The following is a 15,730-nucleotide window of genomic DNA, read 5'->3' on the forward strand; positions in this document are numbered from 1 at the left end:
ATAGAGTTGTAACTTGTTTTCTTTTTCCTTTTGCTTTCTCCCATTAATACCTCAAACAACTGATTTTCAAAGTGGAGAAATGTCTATGCTTCCCCCCTTGTCTTAAGGTCTGACGAGTACTAGTAGACTGTGAAATGTTTAAGAATGGGAGTCCTAGTAAAAACATACAACTTTATTATAGGGATTAGTTTCTTGCCCTTCTGAGACATAAACCTTGGTACAGTTGTGCCATAATTCTTGAGTTTTGAACAGTAATGTAATAAAGTTTAATTCTGTGAGAGATGTTTAACATTTAATCTTACCTAAAAAAAGCAACGCTGAGGAAGAGAGGTGAAGTGGCATTTACCCAAAACACCTGTGTACTGGTCAATAAGGTTGGTAGTTCTCATTAATGAGCCTGATGAAGGATGGCACTTGTCTGACAGGGCCTTAAATGAACTGATGGAGTGAATGTTACAAGTGTGAATTAAATTTGCTTTATATATAATAAATAGCTGTGCTTACACATTTTCAGATTTGCTTTGTCAGCTATGGACATGGAACAGCGGGACTATGATTCTAGAACAGCACTGCATGTAGCTGCTGCAGAGGGTAATACAGGAACTACTACTATCTATTTTCTTTCCAGATTTAATTTCTACTTAGTACTAAAATCTGCTCTTGTTTTTGGGGGTGGGATGATTTAGGTCATGTTGAAGTTGTTAAATTTTTGCTGGAAGCCTGCAAAGTAAACCCTTTCCCCAAGGACAGGTGAGCACTTACGTTACCTTCTAAATATGTCAGTATTTTATTATGCAGGACTGTAATATTCAAGTGATTATAATATTTAAACCTACAAATACATTCTTGAACCTGCTATGATATCTTATAAAGGCAATAAACCGTGTATTTACTACATAGGTAATTCTGTCTCCCATATCCTGTTTCTTAGCTAAGAATGGTGTCTTATTTAGAAATTTTCAGGTTAGTTTGACTATCAGTCAATACACTGTATGAACAAAACAATTTTTTTTCTTTTTTTTTGCATTTTGGAAGCGAGAATTAGAATTTTATCCTCATGGAGTTTTAAATTTTTTTTTTTTTTTTAATTATACTTTAAGTTCTGGGATACATGCTCAGAACGTGCAGGTTTGTTACATAGGTATATACGTGCCATGGTGGTTTGCTGTACCCATCAACCCTTCATCTACATTAGGTGTTTCTCCTAATGCTATCCCTCCCTTAGCCCTGACCCCCCAACAGGCCCTGGTGTGTGATGTTCCCCTCCCTGTGTCCATGTGTTCTCACTGTTCAATTCCCACTTATGAGGGAGAACATGCAGTGTTTGGTTTTCTGTTCTTGTGTTAGTTTGCTGAGAATGATGGTTTCCAGCTTCATCCATGTCCCTGCAAAGGACATGAACTTATCCTTTTTTATGACTGCATAGTATTCCATGATGTATATGTGCCACATTTTCTTTATCCAGTATATCATCAATGGTCATTTGGGTTCCAAGTTTTTGCTATTGTGAACAGTGCCACAATAAACATACGTGTGCATGTGTCTTTATAGTAGAATGATTTATAATCCTTTGGGTATATACCCAGTAATGGGATGGCTGGGTGAAATGGTATTTCTGGTTCTAGATCCTTGAGGAATCACCACACTGTCTTCCACAATGGTTGAACTAATTTACACTCCCACTAACAGTGTAAAAGCGTTCCTATTTCTCCACATCCTCTCCAGCATCTGTTGTTTCCTGACTTTTTAATGATCGCCATTCTAACTGGCATGAGATGGTATCTCATTGTGGTTTTGATTTGTGTTTCTCTAATGACCAGTGATGATGAGATTTTTTTCACATGTTTGTTGGCTGCATAAATGTCTTCTTTTGAGAAGTGTCTGTTCATATCCTTCAACTACTTTTTGATGGGGTTGTTTTTTTCTTGTAAATTTGCTTAACTTCCATGTAGATTCTGGATATTAGCCCTTTATCAGATAGATCGCAAAAATTTTCTCCCATTCTGTAGGTTGCCTGTTCACCCTGATGATAGTTTCTTTTGCTCTGCAGAAGCTCTTTAGTTTAATTAGATCCCATTTGTCAATTTTGGCTTTTGTTGCCATTGCTTTTGGTGTTTTGGTCATGACGTCTTTGCCTATGCCTATGTCCTGAATGGTATTGCCTAGGTTTTCTTCTAGGGTTTTTATGGTTTTAGGTCTTATGTTTAAGTCTTTCATCCATCTTGAGTTAATTTTTGTATAAGGTGTAAGGAAGGGGTCCAGGTTCAGTTTTCTGCATATGGCTAGCCAGTTTTCCCAACACCTTTCCCAATTGCTTGTTTTTGTCAGGTTTGTCAAAGATCAGATGGTTGTAGATGTGTGCCGTTATTTCTGAGGCCTCATTTCTTTTCCACTGGTCTATATATCTATTTTGGTATCAGCACCATACTGTTTTGGTTACTGTAGCCTTGTAATATAGTTTGAAGTCTGGTAGCGTGATGCCTTCAGCTTTCTTCTTTTTGCGTAAGATCGTCTTGGCTATGTGGGCTCTTTTTTGGTTCCATATGAAATTTAAAGTATTTTTTTCTAATTCTGTGAAGAAAGTCCATGGTAGCTTGATGGGGATAGCATAGAATCTATAAATTACTTTGGGTGTGTGGCCATTTTCACTATATTGACTCTTCCTATCCATGAGGATGGAATGTTTTTTCCATTTGTTTGTGTCCTCTCTTTATTTCCTTCAGCAGTGGTTTGTAGTTCTCCTTGAAGAGGTCCTTCACATCCCTTGTAAGTTGGATTCCTAGGTATTTTATTCTCTTTGTAGCAGTTGTGAATAGGAGTTCACTCATGATTTGGCTCTCTGTTTGTCTATTATTGGTATAGGAATGCTTGTGATTTTTGGACATTGATTTTCTATCTTGAGACTTTGCTGAAGTTGCTTATCAACTTAAGGAGATTTTGGGCTGAGACAATGGGGTTTTCTAAATATACAATCATGTCATCTGCAAACAGAGACAGTTTGACTTCCTCTCTTCCTATTTGAATACCTTTCTTTTTTCTTTTTTTCTTTTTTTCTTTTTTTTTGAGACAGAGTCTCACTCTGTCAGCTAGGCTGGTGTACAGTGGCAAAATCTCAGCTCACCGCAACCTCCATCTTCCAGGCTCAAGCAATTCTCCTGCCTCAGCCTCCTGAGTAGCTGGGATTACAGGTGGGTGTCCACCATGGCCAGCTAATTTTTGTATTTTTAGAGACGGGGTTTCAGCATGTTGGCCAGGCTGATCTCGAACTCCTGACCTCAGGTAATCTGCCCACCTTGGCCTCCCAAAGTGCTGGGATTACAGGCGTGAGCCACTGCACCCGGCCCCTTTCTTTCTTTCTCTTGTCTGATTGCCCTAGCCAGAACTTCCAATACTGTGTTGAATAGGAGTGGTCACAGAGGGCATCCTTGTCTTGTGCCGGTTTTCAAAGGGAATGCTGCCAGTCTGTCGCCCATTCAGTATGATACTGGCTGTGGGTTTGTCATAAATAGCTCTTACTATTTTCAGATACGTTCCATCAATACCTAGTTTATTGAGAGTTTTTAGCATGAAGGCGTGTTGGATTTTGTCGAAGGCATTTTCTGCATCTATTGAGATAATCGTGGTTTTTCTCATTGGTTCTGCTTATGTGATGGATTACGTTTATTGATTTGCATATGTTGAACCAGCCTTGCATCCCAGGGAGGAAGCCAACTTGATCATGGTAGATAAGCTTTTCGATGTGCTGCTGGATTCAGTTTACCAGTATTTTATTGAGGATTTTTGCATCAATGTTCATCAGGGATATTGACCTGAAATTTTCTTTTTTTTGTTGTGTCTCTGCCAGGTTTTGGTATCAAGATGATGCTGGCCTCATAAAAGGAGTTAGGGAGGATTCTTTCTTTTTCTATTTTTTGGAATAGATTCAGAAGGAATGGTACTAGCTTCTCTTTGTACCTCTGGTAGAATTCGGCTGTGAATCCGTCTGGTCCTGGACTTTTTTCGATTGGTAGACTATTAATTACTGCCTCCATTTCAGAAATTGTTATTGGTCTATTCAGGGATTTGACTTCTTCCTGGTTTAGACTTGGGAGGGTGTATGTGTCCAGGAGTTTATCCATTTCTTCTAGATTTTCTAGTTTATTTGTGTAGAGGTGTTTATAGTATTCTCTGGTGGTAGTTTGTATTTCTGTGGGATCAGTGGTGATATCCCCTTTATCATTTTTTATTGTGTCTATTTGATTCTTCTCTCTTCTTTATTAGTCTTGCTAGCAGTCTATCTAATTTGTTGATCTTTTCAAAAAACCAGCTCCTAGATTCATTGATTTTTTTAAAGGGTTTTTCGTGTCTCTATCTCCTTCAGTTCTGCTCTTAGTTATTTCTTGTCTTCTGCTAGCTTTTGAATTTGTTTGCTTTTGTTTCTCTAGCTTTTAATTGTGATGTTAGGGTGTCAATTTTAGATCTTTCCTGCTTACTCTTGTGGGCATTTAGTGCTATAAATTTCCCTCTAAAACACTGCTTTAGCTGTGTCCCAGAGATTCTGGTACGTTGTGTCTTTGTCTCATTGGTTTCAAAGAACTTACTTATTTCTGCCTTCATTTCGTTATTTACCCAGTAGTCATTTAGGAGCAGGTTATTCAGTTTTCATGTAGTTGTGCGGTTTTGAGTGAGTTTCTTAATCCTGAGTTCTAATTTGCTTGCACTGTGGTCTGAAAGGCTGTTTGTTATGATTTTTGTTCTTTTGCATTTGCTGAGGAGCGTTTTACTTCCAATTATGTAGTCAATTTTAGAATAAGTACGATGTGGTGCTGAGAAGAATGTATATTTTATTGATTTGGGGTGGAGAGTTCTGTAGATGTCTATTAGCTCCGCTTGGTCCGGAGCTGAGTTCAAGTCCTGAATATCCTTGTTAATTTTCTGTCTCGTTGATATAATATTGACAGTGGGGTGTTAAAGTCTCCCACTATTATTGTGTGGGAGCCTGAGTCTCTTTGTAGGTCTCTAAGAACTTGCTTTATGAACCTGGTTGTTCCTGTATTGGATACATATATATTTAGGATAGTTAGCTCTTCTTGTTGCATTGATCCCTTTACCATTATGTAATGGCCTTCTTTGTCTCTTTTGATCTTTGTTGGTTTAAAGTCTGTTTTATCAGAGACTAAGATTGCAACCCTGCTTTTTTTTTTGCTTCCCATTTGCTTGGTAAATATTCCTCCATCCCTTTATTTTGAACCTATGTGTGTCTTTGCACATGAGATGGGTCTCCTGAATATGGCAGACCAATGGATCTTGACTCTATCCAATTTGCCATTCTGTGTCTTTTAATTGGGACATTTAGCCCATTTATATTTAAGGCTAATATCGTTATGTGTGAATTTGATCCTGTCATTATGATGCTAGCTGGTTATTTTGCCCTTTAGTTGATGCAGTTTCTTCATAGTGTTGATGGTCTTTATAATTTTGTATGTTTTTGCAGTTGTTGGTACCCCTCATGGGGTTTTTAACAACACGGGGTAGATAAGATATAAACCTTTAGAGAAGCATAAATTTTAAGATGATAATTAACACTGAATGTTCTCTCTTAAGATTTGCAAAGAAGCCAGTGATTGGTGAGGACAGTGATTCGACATTTATGCAGCCGGATTTTGTTTTTAATAATAATGTGAATTTTATCAGCATACAAACTTGCTCACAATATTGAGACATACAAAATGGGAAGGCTTCTAAACAAGCTAAAATGTGTAAGAAAACTTGTTAACTCTAAAATGAATATATTGGAGTTTGTTGAAATTTCTGCATTTGGTTGGAATCAGTTTTAGGAAGGCTTCATGGAAGTTAAATTTTAATCAGTGCTTTGGGGAAGAGACGAGATTGAAGGCACGGAATGAAAAGAAGGGCATTCTATCTGTCATGGGAAAAATATGCCTAGAATACCTTCTGTTCCTCCTCTTTCCCTCCTGGTCGACATAGCAAACTGCTATTCATCCTGCAGCAAATGCTGTCAACAAAGTGGTCAGGGAAGGGATAGAACGCAGCTAACACATACACATGTACAGTAAACTCTAGATTCATATCCTTGGAAATTATGTACTGGAGTGGATGAGTCAGCGAGTAATGAGAATAAAAGTTTAGAATGGGATAAAAAACATACTTGATGGTGGTTTGATATGTATTAGGAGTTTGGATTCATTTGAGAACCGGGAGCTGTATTAAGTTTGGAGCAAGTTGATTACACTTTAGCTATTTTGCCTTTCTGTTTATTAAGCTTTAACTCTTTTTTTTTTTTTTTTTTTTTTGAGACTGGGTCTTGCCTTGCCACTCAGGCTGAAGTGCAAGTGGCATGATAATAGTTTGCTGCAGCCTTAACTTCCTAGGCTCAAGTGATCCTCCCACCTCAGCCTCCTGAGTAGCTGCAATCACAGGCACACGCCACCATGCCTGGCTAATTTTTTTGTTTGTTTTTTGTAGAGGCAGAGTCTTACTATGTTGCCCAGGCTGGTCTCTAACTCCTGGGCTCAAGCAGCCTCCCAAAGTGTTGGGATTACAGATGTGAGCCATTGAGCCTGGCCAACTATCTTTTTTAAAATTAGGGCTTGGGTTTTGTTGGTTCAGCTCTTAGCTTGCAAGAAATGCAGAAAACTTATGTCAGTGTCTGACAAATGTTAGCAATTTTGTAAGTGTGCTAATACTTTGGTTATCTAACTTTATTACTGTAGTTGTAAAAAAGCACCATGATTAAAATGACCTTTATTGGCAGTATTCTAAAACCTCATGTTAGGGTGACATTCTTCCCTTTCCCCAAATTTTAATACCCATCCCAGCTTTCTAGAGCAAGAAATTGAAGAGCATTTTCCTCCTGTGTTTATAATCCCAACTAAAACACTATGTAATACATGTTGGAAATATTACTGTGCTCTGTATATGTATTTTTTTTTTTTTTGCCCTAAATTGGCCTCTAGGAATATTAAAGTAGATGTACCCATCTGATAAGAAAAAGTGAGCTAAGTAACTTGATAACTAGGCATTCAGCAAGTCTTTTTCTCTATTTCATAGAATCAGTGTCACCTTAAATTATAAAATAGGTTTGAGCAAAATTTGGGTATTCTTGAGATAGAGTCTTGCTCTGTCACCCAGGCTGGAGGGCAGTGGCGTGATCTCATTCACTGCAACCTGCACCTCCCAGGTTCAAGCAGTTCTCCTGCCTTAGCCACCTGAGTAGCTGGGATTACAGGCGTGTGCCACCACACCTAGCTAATTTTTGTATTTTTAGTAGAGAGAGGTTTCGCCATGTTGGCCATTATGGTCTTGAACTCCTGGCCTCAAGTGATGCGCCCCCCTCAGCCTCCCAAAGTGATAGGATTGCAGGCATGAGCCACTGTGCCTGGCTGAAATTAGTGTATTCTTTAACGTTTATATTTTTCATTAATTCACAGAAGAGTTGTAAAAAAGGTAACACGCAGTTGACATTCCATTTTTCCAGAAAGACAGATAATTACATACTATAGAGGATGACTCAGAAGTCTCTTTCAAGCCACTGACTTCCTAAACTAATGAAGGCCTATTCAAAGTCACTTCATTCAGCTGTTTGTTTTGTTTTGTTTTGTTTTTTTGAGAAATACAAAGATACATGTAAAGTTTTACTTACCCGATTTTAAAAACAGGCTACCAAAATTTACCCAAATATATTACAAAATGAGACTGTTTTAAAACCCTTTTTTTTCCATATTGTGACTCCACTAAGCGGGTAAAAAGTTCAGGACAGAGATGGAAAGGAAAGAAGGAAACAGGAAGAAGTGAAACTAGGAAGGTGGTGACAGTGGCACATGGATGAAGAAAGAGAGATTAGCAGCCATGGAGAATTTTGTAATGTAAGTAGAGAGAGAGAGAGAGGGTAGGAAGACAGGCTTCACTGTTTGTAAAGTGTAAGGGAACTGCCTCTCATACCCTGTCATTGACTGGGGCTGTGAGTTATGTAGTTCTGTCTCCTCTTGCAAAAGACTTACCACTTCTGGCAACTCTTCATTTTTTCGTATCCTCGAATTTTCATCGACATCACTCTAAACAGCACAGCCCCAGAAGCATGGAAAGGGGAGTTATTAGTATGGAAAGGGGAGTTATTAGTATGGAAAGGGGAGTTGTTCTTCTGCTGGTGTAGTGGTCCGATTGAGTCCATGGGTTCCCAACCTTACCAGAGGTGATAAAAATGTCAATTCCTCTGGGGCCAATCTTGCTCCTCCAATGTGTTTTTGGCCCTAATGGGGTCATGGTTATTTCTAGACTTCTGAGACTTACTGTGGCTTTGAATTGACACAAACACAAATTTTCTGTCAAAGGCTAGAGTGATGGATGTTATATACCTGAATTTTCTTTGAACATTTTATTTTAAAAGAGATACTTTGGGCTTTTCATGAAGCCAAAATTCTGGAACCCTAGAGCAGTCTATTATATCTGTCAACACAAGGACTTTCCTTAAAAAGCTCCCTACATAAGCACTTGGATGTGTAAACAAGATCCTTTCACAGATCTTTTTCTCTTCCTCTCCATATCCCAACTTGTTTTGGAGACTACTTTTTGAATTATAAATCCCTTTCTGCATTTCTATTATTAATTTTTATTTGTAAAATTGCTAAAATGGCCATTTAACCTGCATTTAAAATCTGGGAATGTGGGGTGATCATCTTTGTACAGAAATTACCTAATGACCCTGTCGTCCATGCTGTGCTACGTGTTTAGGTGGAATAACACTCCCATGGATGAAGCACTGCACTTTGGACACCATGATGTATTTAAAATTCTCCAAGAATACCAAGTCCAGTACACACCTCAAGGAGATTCTGACAACGGGAAGGAAAATCAAACCGTCCATAAGAATCTTGATGGATTGTTGTAATGGTCTCAAATCCCAAGATTTAAATCACTTACCTATTTAATTGTGGAAAATGATTATGAAGACCGTGTGTATTTCTGTCTGGTAGTGATGTATATTTTACATTTGTCATTTCAGTGTTACTGGAGTTTTCTTCATTGTGTGCACAGGACAAATCTGATCTCTTTGGGAAAAAATAGAAATAAAACAGTCTCCCTCCATAATGTGAGCAATATTACCTCGTGCATTGTATAATTTGATGTAAAAGAAATAGTTACCAATGCTAGCTTAATTGTGTGGTCTTCCATGATTTATTTGTGTTTTGTGAATTTTCAATTTATGGTGATGATCTGCTGATATGCATTTATAAATTAAGCTCTGTTGTACAGTCTGTCCAAATGGGTCAAGGTTGCCTTTAGAAGCAAATAGTGTGATTTTCAAGACTTCAAATACAAATTTAGTTTGAGTGTTTGAACAACTATATGCACTTACGGTTGTGTGTTTAAAGTGTCTCTCACCCTAGCTTCACGATGTGACTCTTAAACAAACTATAATAGTTAACAACTGTTAGTAAGATAGACCAATTCTGATTAGACTTTATCAGGGAATCTGTTTAAGATATGTTTGGTGACCAAAACATATGTGTGAATGTAGTTATAATACTTTTGAAAATTTTTCCTTTTTCTATATCCCCTTAGTCCAGCCTCTCTTCTCATTTAGCTCTCTGCCTCTTTCCTTCAGCTGGGAAAGTGAGTGCTGGCATACTATGCAGTTTTTATGTTTTCCATAGTAAGTCAGAAAATGCCTCCTATTTCTGGCATCAGAACTTTGCCATTTGTCTACAGAAGACGAACCAGAGACAAAATTACTAAGTATAAATTAGTCAAGTTTACCAGTCTAAAAAACGAAGGGATGTGCAACCGCAGCTCTTTAAGAAGATTTTTTTTAGCTTCTAGGGTAAAGATAAATTCAGAAATGCTCTAAGCTACCAAAGTTATTCTGAAAGTATGGGAACTGCTACAACTAACATTTGTTTCCAAGCCTGTCATTAAGAGTCTGCACCAAGAGATTTGTCCTCCTTGGGGGACCATTGGATCATTCCAGATTTCTTGTGATTTTCTATTGTGTAATTCTTGGTGGGCTCTGTAGTTTAATAATAAGAAAAAGGCCATTTCATTTTAAATTGTGACCTATAATTTTCTTTGTCTTGGGTTGGTAATTCAGGATTCATTTGGAAAGTGGGTAAAAGGGGCTTCAAAAAACTGATAGAACAGGATTTTCTAGGAATTACACATACATTTTATCCTGTCATACCTCGAGATAAAGAGGCATGTTAGTGAGGATTTCTGATATTAAGCACACACACACATGCACACAAATGGACTTCTCTGAAGCTGTGTTTAGTGAAATGAGCTTAAGTACATGAATGTTAGTTGTTGCCACGTACAGCAATTTCCTTTTCCTTTTTTTTTCTATGAGCACACACTGCTGCTTCTAAGCTTTACCATGCCTGATGGCACCTTACTCCAGCAGCCTCCAGGTGCGTTCATTTTCACTTCCAGTCTAAGCCAGTGGCTCCAGCCACTGCCCTCCCATTACCTAGATGGCACCTCGTTTGGTGAAACCACGGCCAATGTTCCTTAGCTGCACCAGGCCCAAAGCTGTTCCCACGCTTGAGCTTCCGTGGGGAGGATGGTGAGTGAGCAGTTTCCTATCCTATGGATCTGTCAAGCCATGGAGACAGGTAGCATTTGCAAGATGCTGCACAGGAGCAGCATTATCCCCAAAAATATTACAGGGTAGACACGTTTTAACTGAAATCAATTGAGATAACTTTGCTCAAACAGCAGCGTGCTTTGTGTGACTAAAATGAAACATTAAGACAGTTCAATTGTGTGACTTGAAGATTACCAATGATTTTGAGGCTTTTCTATAATAAAAAGAGGTTCTAACCATTATTTGGGAACAAAGAGTTTTCATCTTTTTTCAGATCAAAACCATTCTGTAAAATCTTTGTTGTTTAATTAAATGTGCCCTTATTTACCCCTGATGTTATTTATGACTATGTGCCGATTCCTGCTCGGGCTGTTTGCTGTTGGCTGGTAATAATATATTTGATTTAAATGCTGTTGACTGTGCTATTAACTGCTGCCGTCAGTAAACTCCAAAGATCTTTTTGTTTTGGCTTTAGTATCATATGTGCTTTTTCTGTATCATGAGAGCTCTATATGGTCATGTTACAGCTTTATATACATTGTTGTTTTTGCTGGTCTCATCTTTGGTAATAAGCTATACCCCACTGCTGCCCGACACTGCCCTTTAGCTGCAGAGCTGGATTAGCTATTGACCATTTGATGCTGTTGTCTGTCTGGCAGGGACTGAATGACCTGATGTCAGATTTAGATTCTTCCTGGGGATTATACAGCTATGAATGTATTTGCTTCTAAAACCTCCCAAAGTGAATCTAATCTTAAAACTACAAGTTGTAAGTATTCTGAAATTGGGAAACATTTATTTTAAATGCAATCAGGTAGTGTTGCTTTTTACAGCATAATAAATATATGTATCAAAAAAAACTGTGTGAAAAAATGAATTTTCTTAAAACATTTAAGAGCCAGGAACTCCACTGAGCATACAGACCATGTCTGGTTGGGTTCCAATCCATTTCTAATGCCTGCTATAAAGCTAGGTACTACGCAAGGTGTCAGATGGGGTTACCACAATGACTAGGACAAGAATCCTGTGTGTAGTTCATCTTTGAAGGTGAGGGATATGCAGGCATGTCTCTAGTCCCCTAAATGCAAACACTATCCTTTTACAGTTAGGAAGTGCTCAGTAAATACTTATTGAATGGAACCATTAAACATACCCTTGAATGAGAGGAGAGGTTATTTTCACAAAGCCTTAAAATTTATTTAGAGAGTTGAACCTAGTACTGCCACACTAGAATCTGAGTGTGACCAGCCAGTAAACCTCAGCTCCTAATTTATTCTGTGTGAGAATAGCATTCGCTTCCAATGCCAGAAATCCCTGGTCTTCAGAGCACTCTTTCCTTTCAGGCCAGGGGTTAGTGTATAGTTTTCCAACCATAGAGAAAGTACATGAATGCCATGACTGTTACATTTTCATTTATCAACGTTATCTGTCACAAAGTAAGTTACTTTGCTAGAAGAGTCACTGCATTACCGGCATTTTAGAACTGCGATGAGCCAGGTACTATGCAAGGTGACAAGTGGGGTTACCACAATGATTAGAAGAGACATCAGAAATTCTCTAATCTAACTCACTCTTTTATAGATGAAGCTGAGACCCAAGAGTGGGCTGTGATACAGAACTCTTTGGCCTGCGCTGTTGTTCTATGTCCCACAACACTGATTATGCCCAGGTATGGATAGAATATGCATATTAGCTTATTCATATGCACTATCTCCTATTAGCTAAGGCCTCTCCTCTGTGGAGTTTTAGGAAGAGGCATAAATGCTACAACAGAAAGTGTTGCAACACATAGTCAACTTCAGCTATACATATATACATCCATGGATAGGAGCAGGACATCAGTGCAGGCGCAACAAATGTGTGAATAATCCTAAATAGTGAATAGTTATTTTTATTCTTGATACAAGATCATTTTATTTTTGTAGGACTTTTTTAGGAGTTGGGGTAACCTTCCTAATTTTACTTGCTAATCTTCATAGTGAAATGAGTAAATTCATAAATCATACACCAGATGGCCGAGGGAAGCAGCCCATGAATGTGTTAGGTGGCACTTATAAAAAGGCTTTTTGGGAAAGGATAATCTTATAGTTATGCAAGGAAATGTGATTCACTAGATTATATGTGTTTGGCAATGGAAAAGATTAGAAAAGGCAGTTTTTTAAAAAGGAGGCATGAGATACAGTAAAACAACTGGACAAGAAGGTATTAAAGGCAGAGACTAGGGGCATTTATTTCTATTCTGGAGAATGAACCAGACTCCAGGCCTGTGTGTGCCCCCACTGTACCCCTTGCTTCCTTTCCAAATAGCCAGTAAAAAGGCTGCTATGAAGTGTGTCTGACAAGCAGTCCCAATGGCAAAAGAATATCAAGACTGTTTCAATTATGTACAAGAAATGTGGAAAGGCTACAGACAGACACAGGTATTAAGATGTTATAATAGCTTTACAAAATATTATAGGAGAATTCAGAGTTTGATAATAGGTATCTGACAGCTTTCTACCTCTTAGAAAGCTTTATGTTCTCTGTAGACTCAAGATAACGTTAATAAATAAGTTTAAGACTGCGTAAGCCTGCCTCTTGTTTTTTTTTTTCCTTTTTACAATAAATCAAGCAAGGTATTTAATTTCTCAGTGAGTATAGCAAACACAAAACCCAAAGTGAGTTCACGAAAACTTGGAAGCTGAGGATTATCATTTAAGAGAGAGAAAAGCTCATCTCAAAAAGCTCTAAAAACAATATTGTTTCTCTTCAGCTTTCCTAAAACTGGTTTAAATGTCATTTCTTTGAAATTGTATTTTTTAAATATAACATTTACATTATTTGTAGCTTCTGGCTGTTTGTATCATAAAACCTTGTTTTAATAAGGTGATTGCACTAGAATGTACGATCCGCTGTCTCAGAACATCTTCAGTTCCATAAAAGCAGGGATCTTTGCTTTTGTTTACCAATGTTTCCCAAACATCTAGTATAATGCCTGGCTCATGGCAGGTGCTCTGTATAAATTTGATAAATTAATTAATGAATGAATCGTAACTAACCAAAGGAAGCCACTCACATAAATGGTCCTTACTTTGTTAATGTCCCAATTCAAAAGGTAAGTAGAATAATTTTCAAAACACTTTCTAGCTTTTTCCTGTCCTTTCCCTGGGTTAGTCAGTGACAGGACTGCTCTGTTCAGAAAGACTTGCCTTCATATTCCACTTCAGCTTTCAGGAAATGAATAGATTTCACTCATTTCATGCCATCTCAGAAAACCCTCTTTCCTTTAAAATTAGACATTTGTCCTCAGTAGCACACATAAGCTCTATGCTTATAAAACACTTTTCAAACTTACAAACACCACACGAGAAATACTCAAACACACAAATATTCCTTAAGTTAGGATCTACTCAATGACTTCTTATAATGGTTAATTAGGTAAGAATACAAACTTATTAGCCAGGGCATATTTACTTTACTCTTTGGAGAGAGACCACTCTCAGTGTTCACTATAAATAACCTTTGTATTTCCTAGATGTAAATAACAACAGATACGGAGATGAGAATAATCATTCTGGTTATGATGCCAGCATTATCAGGGAATAACACTATTCCATGATAATAGCTAAATACAATTTGCCAGACTATGTCTAACTTGGTGATTACGCCTCTTCTTACCCTTTTTTCCCCCAGTACACAGTGTATTTTACTTTGAGAAGGCCTGGCTTTCTAGCTTTTGACATCTTTGGGAAAAAATGGCAGCTTTTTGTGTGGGTACAATAACTTCTCAGTAATAACTCATCTAATCATGGGGGTGTAGATTTTAGATGACTGCTTTGGAGACAAGACAAAGTCCCATTTCTCATGTATTTTAAAATTAAAAACTGCTAATTTGGGGGTATTAGCAATACCCAGATTCATTTTAAAATAAGTGCTGAATCATTTGTATATTTGGAGACAGCTGTGGTCGCAAAGAACCAAAGTACTTTTGTTTGTTTGTTTGCTTTTCATGGCACCTATTATAGCTCTTTCCAATAATATTACTCCTCTGACCTCTTCCATTGACATATCTTAATCTGCCATAGCAATTCTGAGTATGCGTAGGGCAGGTAAGGACAACATTTAGGAAAAGAGTGTTATTAATCTTATTTTAAAATAAGGATTGAGGTACATGAGAAAAGCATCAAACTAATTCATAATGTCAGTAATTTTAAGAATATTTATATTAAATACTATTAATAAGAGATTAACAGAATTTTAGAATTTTAATACTTCTTAAAAGTAAAGTCTCTTGGCTACTGCAGTAAAATGAAACCATGCCAAATTCCCAAAGGGCAAAAAAAACTGACAGCTAAACCTCAGCAATTAGAAACAATATTGTTTTAATGTTGTCTTTGTTTTTTAGTCATTTCAATTGTAAAAGGCAACTGAAACTTAGGTTCTCACCATCTATATAAAAACTGAGAGAGGAGGTCTCAGATTGTGTGCAGTGCCACAGAAAGCACTGTGTGCATATTATATTCAATGCAATCTGTATTTAGCTTTAATTTTAAAACAAAACTCAAGAAAACTTTATCTCCGCCAAAGAAAAATACAGCATTTGCACGATAATATAGTTGTGGTAGCAACAGTGGAAAAACAAGGTACAGCCACATAGACAGCAGTATGTGAAAGGGAAGAACCTTGTCAAACCCATCTCTTAATCTACTTTTTGTGTCAGTGATTAGGAAGGAAAAAGGTAAAAAATACAGTATACTTCACAAAACATCATCCATTCAAAAAAGTGTCTGGAAAAAGCACAGGAAAGATAATGGAACCATTCACAAATGTAATTGTCAGAAAAACACATATATCAGCGAAATACATGCAGTTCTCAATGCAGTTACATAGGAAATGAGTTTTGAAATGATCTGATTCTCATATTATCTCTGGTCAATGATTCAAGTTGTCAGTTACTACTTTTTCTACTCCTTTCCCAATTTTGTGGCTAATAGACTAAACACCACCCTAATTACAAAAAAGACAAAATAGCCCATTTAAGAAACATGAATTGGCCGGGCGCGGTGGCTCAAGCCTGTAATCCCAGCACTTTGGGAGGCCGAGATGGGCGGATCACGAGGTCAGGAGATCGAGACCATCCTGGCTAACACGGTGAAACCCCGTCTCTACTAA

At 37.6% G+C, this 15,730-nt stretch overlaps 1 protein-coding gene across 1 annotated transcript in view; it reads left to right on the plus strand.

The window, feature by feature from the left end:
* The window catches only part of GLS (glutaminase), an 87,235-nt gene extending 75,796 nt beyond the window's left edge, over window positions 1-11,439 (plus strand). Inside the window, exons 16-18 of the mRNA XM_025404106.1 lie at window positions 515-591; window positions 687-750; window positions 8,731-11,439. Of these exons, the coding sequence (XP_025259891.1) occupies window positions 515-591; window positions 687-750; window positions 8,731-8,887 (298 nt within the window). The 3' untranslated portion in view covers window positions 8,888-11,439. The remainder of the gene's footprint in view (window positions 1-514; window positions 592-686; window positions 751-8,730) is intronic.
* Window positions 11,440-15,730: the final 4,291 nt, after the last annotated feature.

Source organism: Theropithecus gelada, chromosome 12, assembly GCF_003255815.1.
Source record: "Theropithecus gelada isolate Dixy chromosome 12, Tgel_1.0, whole genome shotgun sequence".
Taxonomy (NCBI): Eukaryota; Metazoa; Chordata; class Mammalia; order Primates; family Cercopithecidae; genus Theropithecus; species Theropithecus gelada.